This window comes from Ambystoma mexicanum, chromosome 6q (assembly GCF_040938575.1).
Source record: "Ambystoma mexicanum isolate Mex_15411 chromosome 6q, UKY_AmexF1_1, whole genome shotgun sequence".
Lineage (NCBI taxonomy): Eukaryota > Metazoa > Chordata > Amphibia > Caudata > Ambystomatidae > Ambystoma > Ambystoma mexicanum.
Window position 1 is genome coordinate 1,667,373,677 of NC_090937.1, and position 24,319 is coordinate 1,667,397,995.

The window sequence follows — 24,319 nt, forward strand, 5'->3', positions numbered from 1 at the left end:
ACATGCGACCGCCACTGCTCCATCCGCGAGGGCAGACCAGAACTTGCCCCCACACCGAAGCCAACACAGAGGGTTGGGCCCCCACTCGTGGAGGGTGTGCCCTCCTCTGTACACTCTTCCTGAGCCTCCGCAAGGACCTAGGCTTCCCGCCCCGGGCCCCCTTCTACGCAATCCTAACAGGGCCTACAAGTCGACCCCCAACACCGGCGGAACACCTCGGACATCGCATCAGAGCCGAAGGCTGGAGCCAACGTGAACAGAGGGTGACACAGTTGGAGGGTAGAGCCCCTGGTCTCAGGGCGTGTGCCTCCTCCCACCATAACACCCTTGCTCGCCACGACACACCGGACACTGCTCCACAACACACCCCAGGACCGGTCTACTGCATCGAGTGTTGAGGGTAGAGCCCCCCGCTTTAGGGGTGTGTGCCTCCTCGCACCCATACATCGTATGAGCACCAAAGTAAGCTAGCCAGATACGCCTACACCCCGATCCAGGAATTAACTGCATAATGTCGGTGGTACCCTCCGAGACGGGGGCAGCGGCCACCAAGGGGGACATAGCCGCCCTCCTGAGCGAAATCAGAAATATGGGCGCCAACTTGGGTGGCAAAATCGACAGAATGACCCAGAGGGTGGACAATATAGAGGAGAGACTTGAGGGTGTCGAGAACAACCAAGCCTCAATCGACATGCTAGAAGCCCAACTGGACCTCCGAATGCGCAAAGAAAAGAGAAAAGAGAAGAAGACATACGTCTGAAGATGGACGATTTAGAAAATAGAGAAAGGCGTAACAACCTGCGATTTTTTGGAATTACGGAAGGGGAGGGAGAAACAGAAGAGGACCTTAAACATACCATACATGACATCATCAGAATCCTAACCGCCGATCAGAACATTGATGAACCCGCAATAGAAAGAATACACAGAGGCCCATTAGGGGGCCCGAGGTCGGTCCGGGCCAGATTTCATAGATACCAAGATAGAACTAGGATACTCGCAAAAGCCAGGTCAGGTGGCACCCTCACCCTCGGGGGAGCCCAAATAACCATCTTCCAAGACTTATCTTCGCTCACCTTGGCCCTGTGACGCCTAGGTGGCCCCCTAACCAAATGTCTCAAAGACCAAGGCACGAGATATAGGTGGGGTTATCTCTTTTCCCTCACATTCGAACATGGGAGCAGAAAGATAACACTCCGCTCCGAAGAAGAGATTCAAGACTGCATCGCAGATCTCCTCGGCCATGGCCCCAACGAAGGATCACAAGATGAAACACCACAGGATAGAGCGCGATGGAGACCTCAAGGCCCGAAAAGGAAGAAAGTCAAAGGAGGCAGAAAATACAGACGGCCTAACAATACGCCGGAAAATGCCAAATGAAGCAGTACACACAAATTTCCCAATCCGGCTAGGTCTACTCAGAAATCATAGTTCTGAGACTCTCCAACGTGCTTGAGACCGGCACACTCCAGCCAACAGGTCCGGCCCAGAACGATCTTCTCTTCAGAGCCATAACGGATGATCGGCTAGTGGCCAAGGGATCCGGAAACCGCATGTACCATATTTGCTATTCAATGATGACACAGTTGCTGATGTTTGTTAAGTTGTAACTTAGTTGACTTTTGAAAGAATGGGGGGGGGGGGCCTCAAAACGTTAATAAGATGGTATACCATGCACCTGGTCCAACTCGGACGCCACCAAACTGGGATTCAGTTCCTTGCAAGGACAATGATGTGCAAAAAGTTGGACCTAAGACAATGGGCATTATGTTCAATACCCTGAAAGGGGGAGGGGAGGTGGGAAGCAAAAACCTTTGTAGTCCCATTGGACTTGGGACAACCATCAGAATACTTCCACGCCAGCGACTCACGGCATAGACCGAGGTGACGTGATTAACGAACCCACAGGATTTACCACTCATCGGTGGTCATGACGAATCAGGTGACAGGCATGGCACACTTAGAATTGGCACGCTCAATGTTAAGGGGCTTAATTCCCCCACCAAAAGGTTGCTAGTTTCCCCAGAATTCAAGAGAGCGAACCTAGATGTACTCTTCCTACAAGAAACCTGATACAGTAAAGGAGAAGAAAGGAGGGTACTCTATGCCAAATTGGGCACAGAATATTGGGGCTCCGGCCCACTGAAGAAAGCCGGAGTCGGTATTCTAGTCAGCAAATCAATCCAATTTGAGCTCTTGAGGTCCTGGTCAGACGTGAGTGGTAGAACACTAGTGTTAATTGGCAGGATACAGGACACCATCATCACACTCGCGTCCGTATATGCACCCAATACCGGACAGTCCCGGTTCCTTCAACAAACAATCCCCAAGGTCATGAATGAGGCATAAGGGGAAGTGATAATAAGAGGCGACCTCAACACGTGGATGGACCCGGACATGGACAGGCAAGCAGGCAACCCATCCACAACCTCTTCACTGGGCGTGGGGCACTCCCGGATTATAGATATGATGGACGCCTACAATTTTACGGATACATGGAGATGCACGAATCCGAACCGGACAGCTTTCACCTTTTACTCCACATCCCACGCATTCCAGAATTGACTACGTATATGTAACCTTAACGACCGAAGCAAGCATATCGCCTATTACATGGTCGGACCATGACATGGTGATGGTCACCATCGACCAGATGGCTCTCTCTTGGAGGAGCTCCAAATGGCGATGCAATGAGATGCTGTTCAGGGACTCAGTCTTTCGGGAGCAGTTTGAGCAGGACATCACCCAATACTTCGAGCAAAACAACACAGGTTAAACTCCCATCAACAGTTTGGGAGGCAGGCAAAGTCACATGGAGGGGACTTATCAGGGAGGGAGCAGCGAAAAAACGAGAACGCCTACTCATAGAAAATAAACTTCGAAATGAAATTGCCCAACTCGATCTCACGGCCCAATCGGCGGACTCTGATAGAGCACATAGATCAAACAAGCCAACGTCAAGAGAGAAGAACTACGGCAATTAGAAACAAATAGCATTGTGCACAAACTCCAATGTCTGAAGCAAAAGCACTACGAGTAAGGGAACAAAGCTGGTACTTTACTCGCTACAAGACTCCGCGGCCAACGCCGTGAGCGATGGGTGCCGACGGTGCACGATACAGACACACCCCCAGACCATCATCGCCCACATTATCCTGGAATCTTTCCCGAACTTCTACGAGAGGTTATAGACCGCGCAGGATGCACCGCATTAAGGGGAGATTACAGACTATTTGACCAAAGTATCCATGCCGAACCTCCCATCGGAAACTACACAAGCCATGGAAGCTCCCATCACAGAGGAAGAAATCGAAGATGCAATCAAAAGACTCCCAATGGGGAAAGCACCGGGAAACGACGGATACACGGCAGGGTTCTACAAAACCTTCCAGAACGCCCTGCTCCCGTTCATGGTTGACCTCTTCAACAACATCCTCAGCACTGGTGTGGCACCCGAATCTTTCTCTGAAGTTCTAATAACAGCCATCCCTAAAGAAGGAAGGGACCCCAAGCAATGTGCCTCCTACCGGCCAATATCGCTCTTGAATATCGACGCCAAAATCTATACGAGAGATCTCACCGCACGGCTAGAGTCACACATGCCCACAATAATCCACATCGATCAAGTAGGCTTCATCCTCAGCAGGCAAGGCGCAGACTCCACCCACAAGACCCTCCACCTCATACATGAGGCCAGAACTTCGCCGAACATGCCAGCACTGTTTTCGATCGATGCTGAGAAAGCGTTCAACAGAGTCAAATGGCACTTCTTGGCGGCCACGCTGAAGCAAATAGGCCTGGGACCCACTTTGACGAGCAATCAAGGCCGTCTATACAGCCCCAAGAGCCTCTGCAGCGGTGAACGCCCAGTACTCCCGTTGGTTTCCTCTCAGGAGGGGAATGAGACAAGGCTGCCCCCTTTCGGCGATCCTTGTTGCACTCTCCCTAGAACTCCTCGCCCGAGCCCTCCGAGCAGACACCGCCATCGAAGGAATGCAGGTGAATGGCAGAGAATATAAACTAGCCTTGTATGAAGATGACATCTTGCTCCATGTAGTCAACCCACTTCATCAATCCCAAGGGGGATACGCCTCATTGAGGAATTCGGGACACTCTCTGGTTTCAAAATAAACAAATCCAAATCCACCCTCTTCCCACTCCACGGACCATCCCCAGAGCAGCATAACGAGCTTGCACGCATTGGCCTGATCATCGGAGGCCCCACACTGAGATACCTGGGGATCAACCTAACAAGAGACCGAAAACAGCTCTATGAGGCAAACTTCCCAAAACTCCTAAGTGCTCTCAAAACCGATCTCGCGAAATGGAAACCCCTCACAATCTCCTGGATGGGGCGCTTAAACGCCATCAAGATGGTGACCCTCCCGCACTTCCTATACCCCTTCCAGGTCCTACCCATCTCAATCCCTGACCACTTCTTCAAGCAGGTCAAGAAGGCCATACTGGAATTCCTGTGGGACGGAAAGAAACCCCGGATACCGTACAATATCCCGAGACTCCCGAAGGAAATGGGGGGAGTGGGCCTCCCGGACATAGAACGATACTACCAGGCAACCCAACTTAGAATCCCGATTCCACATCTGCGCAACAGAAAGGACCTCCAATGGGTCCAACTGGATAATTATATTTTGGTCCACGTTACTCTCGCAGAGTGGCTATGGGTCCCCAGAGCAAAGCTCACGAAACGCCTACGCGACCACCCAATAATGAGCACCATGTGGAACATCTGGAAGAAAGGGATGACAGGAATCACGACATGGCCTTCCCCCCTAAGCCATCTCTGGTCCCTCGGGATCTGAGAGGAAAACCCCGAACATGCCAGGTACCAAGCCTGCTTCGATGCCGGACTTGAGAGAGTAGGCCAACTGTGGAGCAATGGGGAATTCATTTCAATCTCGGAACTAGAAGAGGCCCTCTAAATTCATCAGATTCCGATCTTGTACCTATGATTAAAAGGGGTCCTGTCAAGGAAAGAATGGAAGGACACTACACGAAGAGAGCTGACGCCTTTTGAATCTATTCTGGACACGGCCAACTCAACAAAAGGTTTAATAGCTCGCATGTACAAGACTTTAATCACCAAAGACCAAACTCTGAGTCTTCGCCTCAAAGAGCGATGGTAAAAGGACTTTAATAGAGAATTTGAACAGCAAGCCTGGGACAAAACACCAGCCAAAACGTCAATTGCCACCCAGAACAAATTGCTTGCTCTAAAACTACTCCACCGATGGCAGTATGATCCTTTAAGACTGTCTAAAATGTTCCAAACCTCCAGCCCAAAATGCTGGCGACACTGTGACATGGACGCCGATTAATGGCACATGTGGTGGAAGTGCCCTAAGGTATGCATTTATTGGCAAGAGGTCCTGGGATGGATAAAGCAATTAGACGGCATAGAAAGGGAATTATCCCCTCTTCTGATCCTATTTGGCCTCGAAGAAGACGACGACGAGGTGGCGGGCATAAAAGGACCAATATCCCCCCTGCTGTTGGCGGCAAGAGCAGCCTTAGTCATCAAATGGAAGTCTCTGCGTCTACCAGACAAAAAGGACTGGCTACAAATTGCCATGAACATATATACGATGGAGAAAATAACCGCGGCCCTCCATGACAGGGCCACGCGACATGAGGAAGCCTGGATCGACTTCACGCGTCAGTATATTACAAGTACGGTCGCGACCGACTCACCGCTCCAATCAAAATACCACTCAACGGACCCCACAGGGAACTATCACCACACTCAATACCGTTTAATAGCCATGCCTGTCACAAACTTCGCCTGTAACTCATGACACTAACAACGATCACCGTCACACCACATACTATAGATCGCTACAGCAAACGCAGACACCTGGAAGTCGTCGGAGAATGGACAAAGGGGGGCAGCGGGGGACAGGGGTTGGTACTGTTCATCCATTAAAAGTAGACATGTATGTTAATGTTGGAATGTTATGGGGGAGGATCGCGATAATCTTGTGAAGTAACCACGTATGCCCAGCTATGTTACCACCAGATTGTTCACTTTTGATGTTAAAACTCAATAAAATTGAATTTGGAAAAAATAAAAAAATCCAAATGCTCGACAGTCCACACTCCCAAATGGCTATTTAACCACGGATGTTCAAAATGCTCATCCTTTGGCTAACACGAATATTCAAGCGTAAACAATCAAACACAGCATGCCTCCTTTGATGCATGCAGCAATCAAATCTAAGGCAGACAGAGATTTTATTATTCAATATAAGCCTCAGCAAGTACATTATCACCATTTGATCATGAAGGGTCGATCTGGTTCCTATTCGCTTTATGACCTCAATAGATTGAGAATTCTTAATATATTTAGCGATGTCCCTAGTCTTGAAGATCTAACATCTTCAGACATAGATCAAGTAGAATCAATTGAAGAAACTGACTTATCTGTAGCAAGACTGTGGATACAGTCAGGAGTGGTCCTCAATGCAATATGGAAAGCCAGAGCTGACCTATTTGCATTGGGCTTTATTCTCACTCAAGATATGGGTAAAGATAAATAATACTGTGAGTCCAGGCGACCCGATGGTCCACAGACCTCAAGGATCGCACTTCCGTCACTGAAAGTCACATTTACATCTATGACTCAGCATATTTCTCGGCCTTCTGATCTTGCTCTTACTAATCAGAATCACCAGCAGGCCCGACCCGGGCTCCCACGCATAACAACTTGAAGTACAACATAAACACCATTTTACCCTTGCTAACTGGAACATGCAAGTATTTGTCCACTTGATGGACGCCTCTAGCAATCATTTGAATGATTACAATATAGTGGCCTTGCAGGAGACTTGGTTTAAACAAGTACCCCTTTGGGATGGCCACCATGTCTCCCTGCATGCAGCGAATACGTCCATCAAAGGGAGGCTGACGTTGGGACTCCTAATTGCAACCAAAATTGACTCCAGGACTCAGCGCCAGTGGAAAGGAATTAGATTGTTTTGCACAATCAGAAACTTGAGAACTTAGCCCTGTGCTAGCTGATCTCTGCTAGCCGATTACACATGTTTCGGCTCGCCTGAGCCTTTATCAAATCAGGGCCGATATTTGAAAAATAAACTTCATGTGACTGCCGACGCGTTGGTGCAGCCGGCGCGTTTGAATCCAGAACAACAGGACCATTGATGTTTGGGGATTTGTCCCATTTACTAACTACCGGACAACAGTCACATGAAGTTTATTATTCAAATACCGGCCCCAATTTGATAAAGGCTCAGGCAAGCCTAAACACGTGTAATCGGTAGCAGAGAGCAGCTAGCAGAGGGCTAAATTCTCAAATTTCTGATTGTGCAATAAAAAATAATCGAATTCATTTCCACTGGCACTGAGTCCTGGAGTCACCCTTTTCCCCGCAGCCATTTCTGAAAGGTTAGGGCTCAACACCCGTCCACATCCAGTGACCAGTCGCCTGCCCGAGCAACTTTGTAATTAAGCCTCTTACATTTTCTTGAAACAAAATTGAATCTGGTCTCTCTCTTTTACCATGGGCTACCCCAAACCAATACATTCAATTGGTGAAGATTAAACGTCCTACAAAAAAAATGAAGCTGTGGTTAACATTTATTGGAACCAAGCAACCATTGATGCCTGCAGATTTTTTCGAGATCTGGAAATTAGTTCTTGATCTCATTTTGCAGGAGTCATCAATCGATCATACCCCTTTAGCAGGAGATTGCTTTTCGAAAATGTTCTTCCAAGGAACATATGGTGAGGCGCCGTTGGAATAACTTAATGGCGCAGAGACATCTAGTCATGTTGAATGGATCGCTTCCTGGTGATATACCACCAAAATGCATCTGGAAAAGTCGTCCACAAGAAGCCATCATTGATTACATTTATATAGATCAAAACTTATTTGCACATGCAGAAAGTTTTAAAAATTATAACAAAAACACAGTGACCATGGGATGTTATCTGTATTTTGATCATGGCCTGCAGAGACACCCCACACTGCCATGAATAGTTATAATGGTCCGTTAACACCCATGAAGGCACAAATCGATTTTGATGGACTGAACCGTCTCTAAAAGATCTACATGACTGTATTACACATGAATATCACTCCTCGTCACCTTATATGACACAGTGATAGTATGTTGCTGCACTACAAATCATATGCCAGTATCAGCCCACGATTAGAAAAAAGATTGACAAAAATAAATAGGTCTACGATCCAGAATCGCAAGACAGGAAAGCTGGCTTTGCCGAGCTAAGAGACTCACGTGTGTCCTGAATCCGACAAAGGGAGCTTATGCTCTCAAACAATTAAAGACCCAGTACAAAAAATGGTGTAAGAGCTTGTAAAGCATTACTATTTCAGAGAAATGGAGAACGGAGGTTGAAAGCAATTCAGCGCAGATTTGGAATTTCCTTAATCGTGCCAACCATTCAACCGAAGTGTCTATGCGAATGAATGGAGTTACAGAACAACTTGAGAGATCATTTTATAACCTTATATGCGTATGCCTCCTTCTAGCAACGCGTACTACAAAGAAGTGTTTTCCAAAGGATCTACAACTTCAAGTGTCCGAAGAGAACATTTTGTACTACATACAGAGATCTAGCTTCTCTAGAGTGCCTGGCCCGGATGGTCATCATAATGGTTTAAGGACCACCCTGAGGCTTGGTCTAAAATCCTCCTTAACATCTTTACATATGTTCTGCCAAGTTCGTGGTTGAAATCCATAATCATACCGATTTTTTAAAAAAAGGGGATCGGCAAGCACCCTCCAACTATAGGCTGATTGCTCTCCTCGACACCCCCGGTAAAATATTTGCACGGTTTATTCAGAAAGGCGTTAACCAGTGGACAATGCAGTCCCAACGCCAAGATCCGTTCCAGACAGGCTTTGTTGCCGGATTAGGTATGGCTTCAACTTGATGTCAATTGTGGAAATGAAAGCTCACAGCATTTTAGTCCAGCAGCAACTTTATATGGGCTTTGTCAATTTTCGATCAGCCTTTGCCTCAGTGTCCAGACAGTTATTAATGGCCAAGTTATACAGAGCAGGATGGCCGACCCATATTGGTTCCTTTATTGAACTGTTACACACCAACGCCACGATCCAGATTCGGCTGACGTTAAATGGTGTTCTATTATCACCAATTTCCACCTTCAGAGGATTGAAGCAGTGCTGGGTCTTGGCATCAGCCCTGTTTAACTTCTTCATTTCCGATCTCAAGGAAAGGTTCAACAAAATCACCAAAGATGCCCCAAAATTGGGTTTGCATAAAATCCTATGGCGGCTCTAAGCAGATGACTTGTTTTAATTTCCATAACAAAAGGCTTACAGAATCTGGTAGATGCTCAGAACACATATGCACAAGAAAATCAGCTCCTAATCAATTTAACCAAGACCAAGATTCTACATTGTGTGAAGAGACAGAATGATCGAAGAACCTATGAATGGAATCTGCACGATACGAGATTAGAAGTGGTACGTGAATATCGTTATTTGGGAGTTAATATAAATGATCGCGATCAAGACCTACCATATTTTGCTGAAATTAAATCAAAGACGCAGACCTCAATATCTCAGGCCAAGATAATTCATGCCAAATATGGGACATTTTTTTTTTTTTTTTTTTGATTCAACTGTTTTCACAGTTTTAACAAAGTTTGTCGTTCAAAGAGTTTGTGATCCCAGAGGAATTCTGATCTGTTGCGCTTCTGTGTCTAGACAGGTGAAAATGTGCTTGTCAGATTGGATCTTCTTTCTTCAAGTTTATATTCTGGAAGAACTGGCCGACTGCGATTACTGATTTTACATTTCGACCTGACATCAGGATGTTCCACCAATATTCCTCCTCCCCGCAACTGCTGTTTTTGGATAAGTGGCCCATGTGTATCCTTCTTTTGGCCGCTAGTCCCGGGCATGAAAGCAGCAGATGCCTCAAGGTTTCTTTTGTTTCGGGTTTGTTGCAAAATCTGCAGAGGTTATTAGCCGCAGAGCCTCTGATGAATAGGATTTCTTTCGTGTGTAAAAGATTCAGCCTGGCCCTTAGAAAGGTGTTTCTAATTTGCTTACTTGGACCTTGTAGTAAATAGCTCATGGGTTCATTTTGTTTTTGGCAGTTGACTGGTAGGTCCGCGGCCAGTTTGTAATTGGCGGCCTCTTCCAGCGTTTTGATCCAGTCCATTTGTTTGAATTTTTTTTACTGTTTTAGCGGGGTTGCTTTCTAATTCTTCCCATGAGCTTCCAATTTCCTCAAGGGTTTCTGTGTTTCTTTGCTCCCAGGAGGCTAAGATGTTATTCTCTCCTGTTTTGAGTTCTTCCTTTATAAACTTGAAGATCTTCACAGAGGATAGTCTGATTTTCCGGTTCAGCATTAAGATGTTTAGCTTGGCTCTTCCTTTTAAAGAGATGACGTTGATTTCTCTGCGAATAGATGCCATCGGAGTAGAATTTGGGAGCATTAGAATTTTCCTCCAAAATAAGCCTTCTAGCTTCTGCCAGGTCCGTTCTGGAATCATAGGCATCGCTTCTGCACCGTAGGTGATAGCAGGTACCGCTTTCGCTGTGTAGAAGTTCAACACTGGTTTCAGTGAGAATCTTCCGTATTTTTTGTCCATGAGTCGGGCTTGTGTTATCATGATTTTGGTCTTGGCTATCAAGGATTCCTGCATAGGGGTTTCAAAGCGATTTGCGCTTATCGTGACTCCCAGGTATCGGAATGATTTTACTTTCTCCAAATTCTCTCCAGCCAAGAACCATTTAGATTTTTCTTTTTGTGTGGTGGATTTTTCCAGAATCATTATTTTTGTTTTTGATGAGTTTAGAATCAGATCATTGGTCTCAAGATATTCTCCGAGTGAAGTGAGTTTGCGTTGTAGCCCTATGGCAGTTTGGTCCAGTAATAAGATATCGTCGGCGTAGAGTAGTCTGCCAACCGTTTCGCCTCCAATTCTAGGCGGAAATGTTCTAATGGTGGGGTCCCAGTGTTGGTAGTCTCCAATGAACGCGTTGTACAGTGCGGGGGCCAGTGGGCAGCCTTGTTTCACGCCTCTAAGTGTTGATCTCCTCTGAAAGTTGTCCTTTTCCATTAAGTCTGACTCTCATGGATGTTCCAGAGTACAGCTCCATGATTGGGTTCAGGATTGATGTCGGGCAGTGCCCAGTCCTCAATTTAGTCCAGAGGCACTCTCTATTCACCGTGTCGAATGCGTGTGAGAGGTCTATGAACGCCAGGTGTATCTTTGGTCGTCCCTCTAGCACCTTGGCTTTCAGTACACTGAGTAGCATTATGTTAGCCAGTGTTCCGATGTTTTTTACAAATCCTGTCTGAAATTCATCATGTAGTTCGGAAGTGACTGCCCAGTTCTTGAATTTATCCAGAGGAAAGGCTCCAAACAATTTCCCAATGGTGTCCAGTAAGGCTATTGGGCGGTAATTTGCTGGGTTGCCTTTATCGCCTTTCTTGAAAATTGGGACCACGTTTGCTGATTTCCAAGATTTCGGGATGGATTGGGTGTCCGCGCATTGTTGGAATATTCGGGCTATGAGTCCGCCCCATACTTCGATGTTCGTTTTGAGATCCGTGTTAGAGATTCCGTCGGGTCCAGGTGCCCTTGAGTTGTTCAGTTTCCTTATTTTTTCGCAGATTTCCTTTTCATCCTTTTCAATGTCCCATCGATTTTTTTTGGGCCTTATTGTTTCTTGGGTGTTGCCCTTTGGTGGGGCGAACATATCCGAGAAGAATGATCTCCAGTGATTCTCTCCGATTGAGTTAGCTAGGGCCTCATTTGAGTTATTTCCTTTCGGGTTGATCAAGGCCCAGAAAGTTTTAGATTGTTTCCCACTTAGGGTCTTTAGCATAGTCTCAGAGTCTTCCTGGTACAAAATGGCACGGTGCGATTTAAGCCAGTTTTTGTAAGACTTTTTCGCAGATATTGCTGCCTCCTCTGTTTGTTTTGAGGGGCAAGATTTCGCTTTGCGTAAGATTCTTCTCATTTCCCTTCTTTTCTCCACCAGTGGTTTATTGTATATATGATTTTTTTTTTTTTTTTTTTTTTTTACTGCAGATTGAGCTTTCCTTTGTTGTTGATATGGGATCAGCAGGGGATAGTAGTCAGGTGGATTTGCTTCCCCTGGCACCGCAATAGTTCTTTCGAAGTTCCTTGTAATGGTTCTTATTGCTTCATCAGAGAGTCTTAGTCTGGTCCCTGCACCATTAGTAAGAATTGAAGTAGTCATTTCCTGTCGGTTTGCCTCCGATTTCCTTTCTGGGGCTGACCATGAGGCCGTCAGGAGGTTGTGGTCACTGTTTTGAGTTCTTATAACTTCGTATACAGATATCATTGCGAGCAAATTTCTTGATACGTATATGTGATCCAGAAAGGCGTTACGTGAGCCTTGTTCCCAAGTTGGAGTCTGGTTTAGTGTGGTCGAGATCAGATAGTGGAGGTTATGGAGATCTAGTGCATCCATGAGCAGTTCCCATCCCTTGCCTCTCCGGTCAGATTCTCGAGTTGTTGAAGAGACGGTAGGAGCCAATGTGGAGTGTGAATTGCAATTCGATGTGGTTAGGCCAATGTTAGGTAATGTTGAATTTAAATCCCCGCATACTATGATGTGATCAATTGTCATCGTATTAAGGCATGTCTCTATCGTTTGGCCGATGATTTCGAGAAGGGCTGTTTCTTTCACGACTTTTGGGTTCCAGTATGTATTTATCACTAGATAAGATGTTGGTTTGTTTCTATTCTCCCAGTCGCCAGGTTTCTGTTCTGATACCAAGGAGGCCAGAATTGACGTATTAGATAGTATTGTTTGTTTGAGATGTAGGCCACTACAGATTCTGACTGCTGTCAGGAGACCTGAGGAGGGCCTGCCCAACGCTCCTTGTGTAGCTGGGGAGAAGTCGATTTCGAAGCCATCTATTGTTGGCTTCCTGAGAAGCCAAGTCTCCTGTAAGCAAAGAAGGTCAAAGGTCCCCAGTTGTACATCTGAGTTGAGTGTCAAGTGAACGAATCCTCTTGTGTTCCACGACCCCATTTTAAGTTTGTTTGTCATCTGGTGAGGGTTACCTGATTCTTCCTTGACTCCCGTCGTGTATACTTGTGGCTATCTTCTTGTTTTTGTGAAGAGTCTTTCCGGCGTCCAGGACCATCTTTTTTTTTTCCAGGTCATGACGATTTAGCCGTGAATGGGTGTATTGGTCGCTTGACCTTTTTCTGGAATCGGCTGGGTCCTTTGATGACTTCCAGTTCTGCGGGGGTCCCTTGGGGGCTCGATCCGAGACCATATTACTCTGTTTTTCGTTGTGTTCGCTCCTGGTGCTACTCCGGGCACTTTTGTGCCATTGTTGGGTGTTAGTTGGAGTGGACTGTGGGTCCCATCTGTCTCTATAGATAAGGGTTCTTCTAGTCTTAGGTGGCCTCCCTTGCTGGTTGCTAAAAGGGCTCAGTTCTTCCTGGCCCCCTGTTCTGATTTCCTCAAGGTTATTGTAGGGTCTATAGTGGGAGATCCGGTGTCTTGGGGGTTCGTCTTGAGAAACATCAGATGTGTTACTTTCACTCCTATGTGAAGTTTCTGTTCCTGGGTGAAAATTGCGAGAAGCGTGGCGAGAGGCTCGTTCTCTTGAAGGGGAAACTGTCTTGTGTTGGGGCGTACGATCTCTGGTGGTTATGAGGTCTCGGTCCTTTGATCCTCTCCGTGTATTACTGGGGATCTCCCTGTCGCTGTATAATTCTTCCAAATAGTAGCCTAATTTTTTAAGGGCTCTGGCCTCCTTCTTGAGTTTGAGTCTCGTGCTAGCAGAAGATATGTGGATGTACACGCTGTCTATGCTGTGAGGGCCCGAAAATTCGATGACGTCTAGGCAGTCTGATGTTACTGATCTAAGCGCCGGGACTTGATGAAATAAGTCCAATATGGCGGTTCTGTTTAGAACCCGGTTGTGCTTTGCTTTAGAATTCGGCTGCAAAAAGAAGGAGCGCGTTGCCGTTGTTCTATTATTTCTCATTAAGCCGTGGCGTTTCCATTCTCTCTCGCGGGATTTCAGTGGAGTCCTCCTAGTGCTTTCCCTTTTTTGGCTACGTTCTCTGGAGTCTCTTTTTTGTTTCAAATGCACTCTAGTTTTCCACCTATTGGGAGTGGACTTGTGTTTCACTGTGGTGTCTTCCTCCCGTTTTTTCGAGCTCTGTTTTAGTTTGGTCCCGGCCAAAGACGCACCTTCCCCCCTGTGTGGTGCTGGGGGGTTTAGACTCCCACTGTCTGATTTTCTTTGGAGGTGAGTCTTTGTCCTGGCTTCGTTTAAAAGACACCGTTTTTCTTTTGGCTCCCTGATTATTGTCTAGGTTTGGATCTTTGTTCTGCCAAAGTGACACAAGTTCCAAAGCGTCTTCCATTAGATCGCTTTCAGTGGTAGAGGGAGATCTGTTGATGTTTTGGCTGTCACTGTTTTGCTGACTGGATTTTGAGGTCAGTGGTTTAGTGCGGATTTTGATGTACTTTCTATCTGACGATGGTGAGGATTTATTCGAGATCTGAGATTTGGCCGTAGCCGATTTAGGGAGCGCAGGTGGACCGCTTTTTACTTTTTTTGTTGGAGCCGAAAGCGTAGGTGTGTCTTCCGAGAGAGCTCTAAGATCTTGTTCTTTCTCGTTAACGATGCAACCATTGGTTTTTTCTATTGTGCTCTTGCTCGATTGAAGTTTGGGGAATTTGAGAGTGCTTTGGTTTCCATTGGTGTGGCCCTCCTGTGCTTTCTTTGTTGGCTCGAGATTAAGACTTAGGAGGGGTGTTTTAATGCTCCATTTGCCCGGGGCTGTCGACACTGCTGAGGTATTTACGTGATCCTCCAGACTGGAGTTGGCAATTGTTTTGCCAGTGTCTGCTTTGAAGTGGAATATTTTCTCCGGCAAGAAGTTAGTCTTAGACTGAGCTGCTATCGTTTTTCGGAAGTGTTGGTCCATTGTTTGAGTGCAAGCGTGTTTTAAAGTCTTCCTGTTTTCCATTTTCGAAGTGATGAATCCCTCTAAAAACGTGAGTTTAGTTTGGGTCAGTACCGCCAGTGATGCTTGGTCCTTTAGAGTCATTCAATGATTCGTATAGTTTTGTAAATGGAGCTAGGGCTATGGTGATAGCTGACATTATCGTCATTAAGTCTGGTTTTTTATTTGGAGTTTCTTTTGTTGAATTACCCACAGTGTCACTTTGTCTCCTGTTCGTTGGCTGTGGGCTGGACGTACATGGCTTAGAGGTTTGAGTTTCCGATTGTCGCCTAGTCATAGGCGTTTTGAGCGTTGTCAAGTGATCTGAATGAACTGTGGCTTGTGTTTGCTTGCATGGCAAGGGTTGCGTTATGGGTCTCGTTAAATTAGAGTTGTTTGGCTCTGAGATCCTAAGAGGTGGACCGAGACTGTCTGATTTTCCCACTGAGGGTGTGGCTTCTGCCACCCCCCCATGTGAGGAATTTTCTTTGGGCAAAATTGCCTTGTTGAGGTTGTATAATGAGGCAGAGGACTGTGCGGAAGGCTCTGTTGATGTAAGTTCCGTGGATTTAGCTGGCGGTTTCCCAAAATGCCATCTTTTGTTGGTAAGCGGCTGAGGACTCGAGGTGTTGGGGTTCGGGTTATGTGCATTGAAAGTAAGTCTCAGTGGAATAGCGGGAGAGTTGAAATTAACTGATTCCTCTAGGGACCCCTCCAGAAGCTCTGCGTCTGATATCTCACTTTTCTCATTATGATTTCTTTTTCCTTGTTTGCTAAAAAATTTGTCCAAGGTGCCCGCCAAGGGCTTCGGGGCCTCTTTGCTCCGCTTGGTGGGAACCAACTGCTGATGATTCTTTGTAGTCTTGGGCATAGGAGGGTTTATTTTATTTGTAATTCCTGAGATGAATCTATCTTCCCTTTCCGGCGCTTGTTTGTTCTCCTTTGGGATTGGGTCTTTGAGCGGCTTTCTGTCAATAGTTAGTGAGGAGGCCTCCTCTGGGCACTCCGTTGGCGCTGTCTTTGAGGTGTCTGGAAAAAGCGCTGAGTTTTGATTTGACATGGGTTCGTTTTCTAAATCCTCTATTAATGAACAAGAACCGTCGTCTGACCAGGCTGTTTCCAAGTTTCCCAAGCTGGAGGGAGGGCTGACTAAGTCCTCTCTTGCTATTGTAGGATGAATCTCCAGGTCGATTTTGATTTTATTAGGCCCGTCGTAAGGTGCGTTTTTATTGAGCACGTTTTTGGGGTCAGATCTCTTGTCAGTCTCAGGTGTGATAGAGTGCTCGCAGTTCTTGGGTGAGTCTGATGACGCCGCTGGAGCTAACACAGCGCATCCTCCATCGCATCTGGGGCCATAAACTCCCAAGCCCCCTCCTGTAGGACCTGACCGTGCCTGGGAGCTCTCGCCCGCTGCCTCTTCGCTGGCGTCTTCTGGGTCAAAGTGGCTGCCTGTGGGGCTGTTCGCCACGCCTGGAGAGACTTCGTGCTCTGCAGCTGTCTCTTTGGGAAGAGCCCCGTCTTCAAGGCTTTCCGGCAGCGGGGAAATCTGGACACGTCTCATCGGAGGAGCCAGCGTGCCCGCCCCTGCGATGATCGTTGGAGGTCGATCCGGCACGTCCGGGCCAGTGGGTAAGTCGGGCTTTGTAGGTGGGCGGTCTGCTCCGGGTTCCCTTTTGCCAGACGTTGCAGTTGGGGGTCGAGCCGACGCTCCCAAACCATCCGTCGTCTTTGTGGTATCTGGCTGCAGCTGGATTGTCTCCGGGGTTTCCTTGCCCCGCTCGTTGTCTTCTGTTGGTCTAGCTGGGCCAGCATCCAGGCCGTTCAAAGGCGGGCTGTGCGCTGGTGCTGTAAAGTTCGCGCCCTTCCCAGCTCGGTTTTGTTCCTCCGTGCTTCGCACTCGAGTCGCTAGTTCAAGTCCCTTTGAGGCTTGAGGGAGGGCCATACGAGAGTTGAGGGCGGCATCCCGTGACCCCCCCTGTTCCTCGAGGCCTGACAGACAAGCGAACGCTTCCGAACCCCCCAGGAGTTGAGGGACGGCCCCGGGTGGCCTGTCATTCTCCGTCCTGGCTGCCCTCAGCGGCGCCGTCGCTGTGTGACGGGCCGGCTTTTCCGAGTGGGGCTCTGCTGCTTGCCGGTGCGCCTGCGGAAAGGTAGGCAAGCTGGAGGCCTCCGACTTGGGGTCCTCAATCGACCTCCCCAATGGCCCTCGAACGCCTTGATTTTGTAGGTTTATCAAGGGTTCAGGCTTCTGTTGGGGGGGATAGGCGGCCGCTCGTCTTGTATTTTCTTACTTCTTGAGAAGTGTTTATGAGGGCTACGGTGCTCGAGCCCGCTGTCTTCACTACGGGTTCTCTGGCTTCTTAGCCAGTGTGTTTCTAATTCTGATGCATGTGCCGCTCGATTCATCTTGTCAGGACGTCGGGGCCCTAGCGGTCCTGGCTCGGACTGCCACGGACTGCCTTGACTCTGCAGCCTCGACTCCATGGGAAATGTACTTGTGCACCGGTGCTGTCCTTTTATAATCAAAAAGTAGTTCCCGTAGTTCGATATAGTGCAGATATAGTTTGGGTTACCAGAATCATTCTGGCTCAAAACGGAGAGCATGTTCTGGAAACGTGTGTTGGGCCTACCCCAATGGCAATAACCAGGCATGAACTAGGCATGCCATCAACATCTACATATGGAAGCTGTGTTCCTTGTATAGGAAATGCCCGATGGCTCCCAAATCGAACCTGATATTACTTATACTAACCACCCATCTAACTTCTTTGAGTCACAAGTTTATAGAACTGTGGAAAAATGAAGTTTTGACTACACCCTGTCAGCTGCTGATAAACCTATAAAGCTCTTACTAGATAATCCAACACCCGCCAAACAAAAACTGTATAAATAGGACTGGATTAAAACTCGACAAACATGCTCAAGGTATGTTAATAATCCCTTCGTTCACAAAAAGTTCTGCGTGCTGGAGACCTATCTGGTAAAGTTCCCCTGGCCAGCATTCAGGAATGCCTTTTTGCAATTCAGGCTCAATTTATGGCTGACGAGATATTAGCAAGACGGAGAACCATTGCAAAGTCTCAAAACATAGGTCGGTATTGCAAGGTGCCAACAGAGGCAGAATCGCTAAAACATGCAATTACTGAATGCCCCAAGATCGCTTATAAACAAAAGCATTTAAAATCTTGAATTCAGGTGGACTTTGGTATCACATTTTATGCACTAAACTAACAGCCGTCCAGATAGCTACCATCAGATTACTGTTTGCTTTAAATGTAAGTTAATTTACATGTTAATATGGATTCTTTTCCAGTTTTGATCATGATTTTGACTAATGTAGGTTGGGTATTGAACTGTATTGCGTTTAAGTTGGATAACAGAAACATGTGTGGTTGTTTTTATAAGCTCTATATTTAATTGTAAATTGTTCTCTCGTCTGTATATTTATATACTTTTGAAAAATTGAAAGGGTGACAGATTCAGCAGAATAAAAAAATAAAAAATTCTGTCTCACTAGGCCTTGACTTGGGTAAATGCTGAGCTCCTTAAGAGGGGTCGACTGCAACCCCAGGCTACACTGTGTGTCTGTCTCACCAGGCCTTGACTTGGGAAAATGCTGAGCTCCTTAGGAGAGGCCGACTGCAGCCCCAGGACTTGGGAAATGCTTGGTGGAGCATCGCTGAATCTAAATTAGTCTAACTTTTTGGGACTGTTTAAATTAAAGCTAAGCACTTCAAAATGAAAACGCACTGGTGTTATGTGTACCAGTGCTTGTGTTACACTCCCACGTCTGCAGACAGTACAGGAACAAACATTTCTTGAAAGCATTGACGTGCAAAGTAGACCAACAATCCCCAATCTGCACTCTCCCGTAATTTCCTGTGAAGTAGCCCAATTGTGCGGGAAATAACCACAATAGCATAACAATCAGGCAACAATGTGCATAACACACAGAGCAAGCCACAGCCAAGGAGCGGAAGTCATACAATAGAAAATCACCATCTACAAGCCAACAAGAACACTGATTGTATTTATTTATTGGACATTTATAAATTACAATGCACCTACAGCCAAAAGGTGTTTCAAAGCTTATCAAGACATGGGAGGGGAAGGAACAGGCAGAAAACAAACAACGTTCCGGCTAGGTTGTGAGACAATTCGGAGCGTGCAAGTGCAGTAACAAAAATGAGGGAAGAGGGGGAGGAGAAGGGAACATTAAGTGCAAGTGAACAGATTCAATTGCAATTAGAGGAGGGTGCACAAGGGAGTGCTAGAGGAGAGGCAGGAAGGAACTAACACAGATTGCGCCAAGGCTGGAGCAACAGAGGCGATGTTGACTTTGAAGTTCAGGAGGAGCAGGGGGAACACCTGTTGGATGAGAAATCTCAGAGAGCGGGCTGTCCAAAGACCTCACCAGGTGATTTGGGAGAGAACAAAGAGTAGGAGGAAAGTGTTGCCAAGGGAGGCCTGAAAGCTGGAGAGGGAGAAGCACGAAGCAACTTCAACACAACAGCAATACACCCATCTATAGCACAAGACCAGGATAAAGGGAGAGCCTAGGTTTAAACATACAGCAGAAAAGCAAAACACCTAGATGCACATTTCCTGGCACGGGGAAAAACCCTAGGTTTCCACATGCAGCAGAAAAAAGCAAAACACCAAAGAAAGTTACCTGGAAGGGCCTAGGTGTCCGAGATGGGCAACATGCAAATAGTGGGCGACCTACAGCAGACTAAAGCATTGGTGAACGGAGTAACAAAAGTAACAAAGGTTGGACCATTTAATAGGGAGCAGCAACGGCTGTGAACCCTGCCCGCACCTTTCTTACCTTGTCAGTCGCTGCTAGCTGACTGACGGTTGCTCTGCATGCTCCACCGCCGAACACTGACAAACAGTCAGGAGCTGCCCTTCGCCACAGGGGCTGATCAGGCACTGGGCTGTCCTGTGGGGCTGTACAATGAGGAGATCTGCAGCCTATAGGGGGGAAGGCTATGGGGAGGGGAAACAGAACAACGAGGCTGGCGGAGGAGACAACACGAGGAGCGCGGCACAAAACAGGGAGACAAAACACATTAAAGCAAGAGGGGTGAAAGGAGGAGGGACAAGGGAAGGGGTCTCCAACTCACCTGCACTCCAAGCAGTTAATCCAGCAACGACAGTTGCCGGGAACCTAAAAAACTTGGTGGATCAGCATTCTCTTGCATAGCCGTAAATCTTTGTAACTCCCTCCCGATAGCAATACAACCTGGCTCTTCAGCTCCAAACAGGAGGAAAACGACTGAGCAACATTCGTGCACCATGAAATGCACACAACAGAAAAGGAGCGGGCCGGACCAGAGTGGAGGGTAGGGGAGAAGAGAGGAGTCTAACTTGGAAGGGTGGTTGGAGACCAGAAGTGCATCTCATCCCAATAGAGGGCCAAAGGTGGAACAGGGAAGGACGACGTGTCCCACTTAATTTTACCACTGAAGGTGTGAAACTTGTCACACAGAAAGGAATTCAACTAGATGCAGAAACTGTGTAGCTCACGGACAGACAGTGCACAGGGAACACATCAGTCCTGGAGTTTACCAGCCGAATAACAATACGCTCAGTGACCAGTTCCTCCAAATTGAAGCTGCCGACAGCACATCACAGCTCTTGTTCTTTTCCCCCGCTCTGTTCTACTAATATACCCGCCACCCTCCTTGTATTACAGACCCACCTGAGCGCCAAGAGACCACGCGGGAGGCAACAGGGCACGGTATAAGACCCTTTTAACATATCATAACCCTGAGTTGGGCTTGTTTGGTTGCATGTCTGCATGTTTTAGGCTTATTTCCAAGGTACACTGGGCTTATTTTCTTCTTCTGACCTAGCAAATTTGCACCCAAAACACATCCTTCTGGGACCTCTTTGCGCTAGCTCCATCAAGAAGTAACATCAAACTTTAACCTGCAAGTTGTACTCCTAAGCAGTCTGCTGAGAGTTCATTTCTGCTGTAAATGGCTACTGGCATAAATAAAAATGTCTTAAAGACAGCTTGCATTTTTCTATGGGCTGAGGTCCTGTGATAAGCAAGCAACGGCGTGGCCAGGTGGTAAGGAGCATAAATGACGGCACTGTTTGCAGTGGCAACATGTGCCCAGGATGAGTGCAATGAGTGCAACACGTGCTTGTGCCCAGTGCCTCGTGATAGCCAGCCAGCCACCCTAGAACAGAGACGTGCTGCTGGACCCGCATCCCGCACGCACCTGAGCGCCGCCATCATGCCTTTGTACTGCAGGTAGCGGCCCTGCACCACCACCAGCTCCTCCGGGTCCACCGGGGGCGGCAGCTTGATGCGCCCAGCCTTGGACTTGGCGGGAGGGTCGCTGCGAGACTTGCGGCCCCGGGACTGGGCGAGGAGCGGGGGCCGCAAGCGGAGAAAGCAAGGAGCGGCCCGCAGCACTGAGTTACCGGACACCAAGCACCGGGAGGCCGCCATGATCAGGCTCCAGTGGAGGCGCGCCAGGGGTCAGGCGGCCATCTTGGGATGGCCTTTGCGTTTCCCATTCCGAGATGGCCGCCACTTTCACTGCGTCCATAACGAAAGCCGGCACGCCGGTCCCCTTGCCTCCAACATGGCGGCCATCTTGGGATGGCCTTTGCGTTTCCCATTCCGAGATGGCCGCCACTTTCACTGCGTCCATAACGAGAGCCGGCACGCCGGTCCCCTTGCCTGCAACATGGCGGCCATCTTGGAATGGCCTTTGCGTTTCCCATTCCGAGATGGCCGCCACTTTCACTGCGTCCATAACGAGAGCCTCCGCGCTATCTCTCCAAGTGCAACAGGACGAAAAACTGCCTCTATTAATATAACAATGTTTCCTGGCCCAACGATGTCAAAGTACTACCCAAGCTGAACTCTGTGGCTACATGGGATTTCTCCCCACTGTCTATAAACTGTCCTTGTAAATTTTAAGATGGCCGTTCATTCACTGTGGAAGGTCTGGTCAGTTCCGCAGCAAGCAAACCTGCCTGACCTCCGTGTTTCACCCAGAGACCATACCTGCCTGACCTCCGTGTTTCACTTGGAGACCATACCTGCCTGACCTCTGGGTTTCACCCGGAGACCATACCTGCCTCGCCTCCGGGTTTCACCCGGATACCTGCCTTACCTCCGTGTTTCACCCGGAGACCATACCTGCCTCGCTCTGCCTCACCTCCGGGTTTCACCCGGAGACCATACCTGCCTCACCTCCGGGTTTCACTTGGAGACCATACCTGCCTCGCCTCCGGGTTTCACCCGGATACCTACCTTACCTCCGTGTTTCACCCGGAGACCATACCTGCCTCGCTCTGCCTCACCTCCGGGTTTCACCCGGAGACCATACCTGCCTCACCTCCCGGTTTCGCCTGGAGACCAAACCTGCCTCACCTCTGGGTTTCACCCGGAGACTAGGGTTTTTGCCGCAGCCCCGGATTTGCTGGGGCTCAGAAAAGGATGTTTTTTAAAATTGTAAATCAGGGTTACTTTTATTTGCTCCTGCCAGGGAAGCATACCTGCCTACATTTGAAAGTCAAACATCCTGAGATGTAAGCCCCGCCCACAGTCACAAAAGACTCTGCCCATTTGTACACGTCCCCGCCCACCTGTCAAAAATGTAAACTCAGCAGTTGTAGCCCTCATTAGAAACACGTTTGCAGTTTGCACTTTACAATGGAATTCTATACATGTGAATGTCCAAGGACATCCATAACCAACCTAATTGCTTTGGACGAATGGCATTCGCCTTCCAAAAAAGCAATACTCACACAAAACCAAGAGAGGATGTTTTCTTCAAACAATGTTTTTGAAAACGTTAACATGTGTGCATGTTTTTAACTTCAAGAACCAATACAAAGATTTTCCCTGAACTTGCATTACCGAAATGGGACATTTCAGCTTAGTAGTTTCTTATTCTTCATGCGGTTATATAGTGCGTTGGTGAGGTGTTCAGCCTGCAAACCTGATGGCTGTGGTTCGATCCCTGAGGTCGGCTAATTCATGAATTCAAAGAGGACCTTCAATGTTTCTCATTTTAGCTGGGGGGGGGGACCGAGTCCACACTCTGAAAAAAGTGGATGGACTCCGTCCAACCGCTTGTACCCTCAACTTGAGCCCTGGCAAACTGGCTGAAAAAATAGGAATACTGCCATTCCACGTTTTTTTTGTTTGCTTCAGCTTTCATTCTTTTTGGCCAGTTTGCCTGATGTTTTAGTCACCCTTCAATTTGGGGTGACTAAAACATAATGCAAGTTGGCCAATAAGAATAAAAGTTTAAGCAAAATAAACGCGGTAATACAGCATTCACGCCGGGTCCCGTCCAATCGTCTGTCCGATTGGTGGGAAAAGACAGCTGCTCGTAGCCAATCAGATGGAGGATTGGACAGGACCCGATAACCCAGGGACTCCAGGGTCTTCCCCGGAGAAATGGCTAAAAACCTGAAGTCTCTGGGGGAAAACCCGAAGATTAGGCAGGTATGCAGGGAAGCGCTGATCAAGGGCTTCATAAAATGTTAAAGGAATACATACTTGCCAACATTTTGTGACCAAAAAGATGTAGGATTTTTTAATTTTCAAAATAGGCATTAGAATAATGATATCGTAGGAAATTACTTCATGTCACCTTTGACCTGATGACATCACCGAAAATAACGCCACCTGATATATGGCCCTAAACAGATCACAATGAAGCGCTTTCTGGCATGGTCTAACCTAGATCAGCATGAGAAATCATATTACTAAATGAGTGGCCTCCGAACACTAGTCAGATTTGTCCAGTTATATATGTCCGTGCAGTCTGCACTACAGCATGACACGCACTGAGCCCACAAGTTTATAGTGACCATGGTGACAAGGCCATCTAGTCCCAATTTTCCCCTTTGGATCCTGCTACCCATTTGGATTTAAGGAAAACTGCAAGTCCCAGAATTTCAAGCAAAAACAAGACTTGATGATTTCTCACGCATGGCCAGGATAAACTTGTGAGCACAGCAATGTTAAGTTTGTTTTTGACTTTTTTACCTAACCTTTTGGGTTATGGCCACTATTATTAACATCACAGGAGCTTACAATCCACACAAGCTTTGACGCAGAGTATATGGGGGCAAAGGTGCCAACTGCCCTATTGTTCTGGAGCAATGGGGGTGAGAACATAATTTTGCCCTCCAGCAGATATTGAAAGTTTCGGGGGAGAATTCTGCCCAGACGCCACTGTGACGAGAAATTAGCCATTTTGGAGCTGCATATAGGGTTTTCAGTATTGGCATTTAGGTGGCTCTACACCCATAAGAAGAAACTATTGCACTTGAGAACATCTAGGAGAGAGA

The 24,319-nt window shown here is 47.4% G+C and overlaps 1 protein-coding gene across 1 annotated transcript in view; it reads right to left on the minus strand.

Moving 5' to 3' along the window:
* The window catches only part of MRPS26 (mitochondrial ribosomal protein S26), a 187,456-nt gene extending 165,909 nt beyond the window's left edge, over positions 1-21,547 (minus strand). The window contains exon 1 of the mRNA XM_069632521.1: positions 21,220-21,547. Coding sequence (XP_069488622.1) covers positions 21,220-21,452 — 233 coding nt within the window. The 5' untranslated portion in view covers positions 21,453-21,547. The remainder of the gene's footprint in view (positions 1-21,219) is intronic.
* Positions 21,548-24,319: the final 2,772 nt, after the last annotated feature.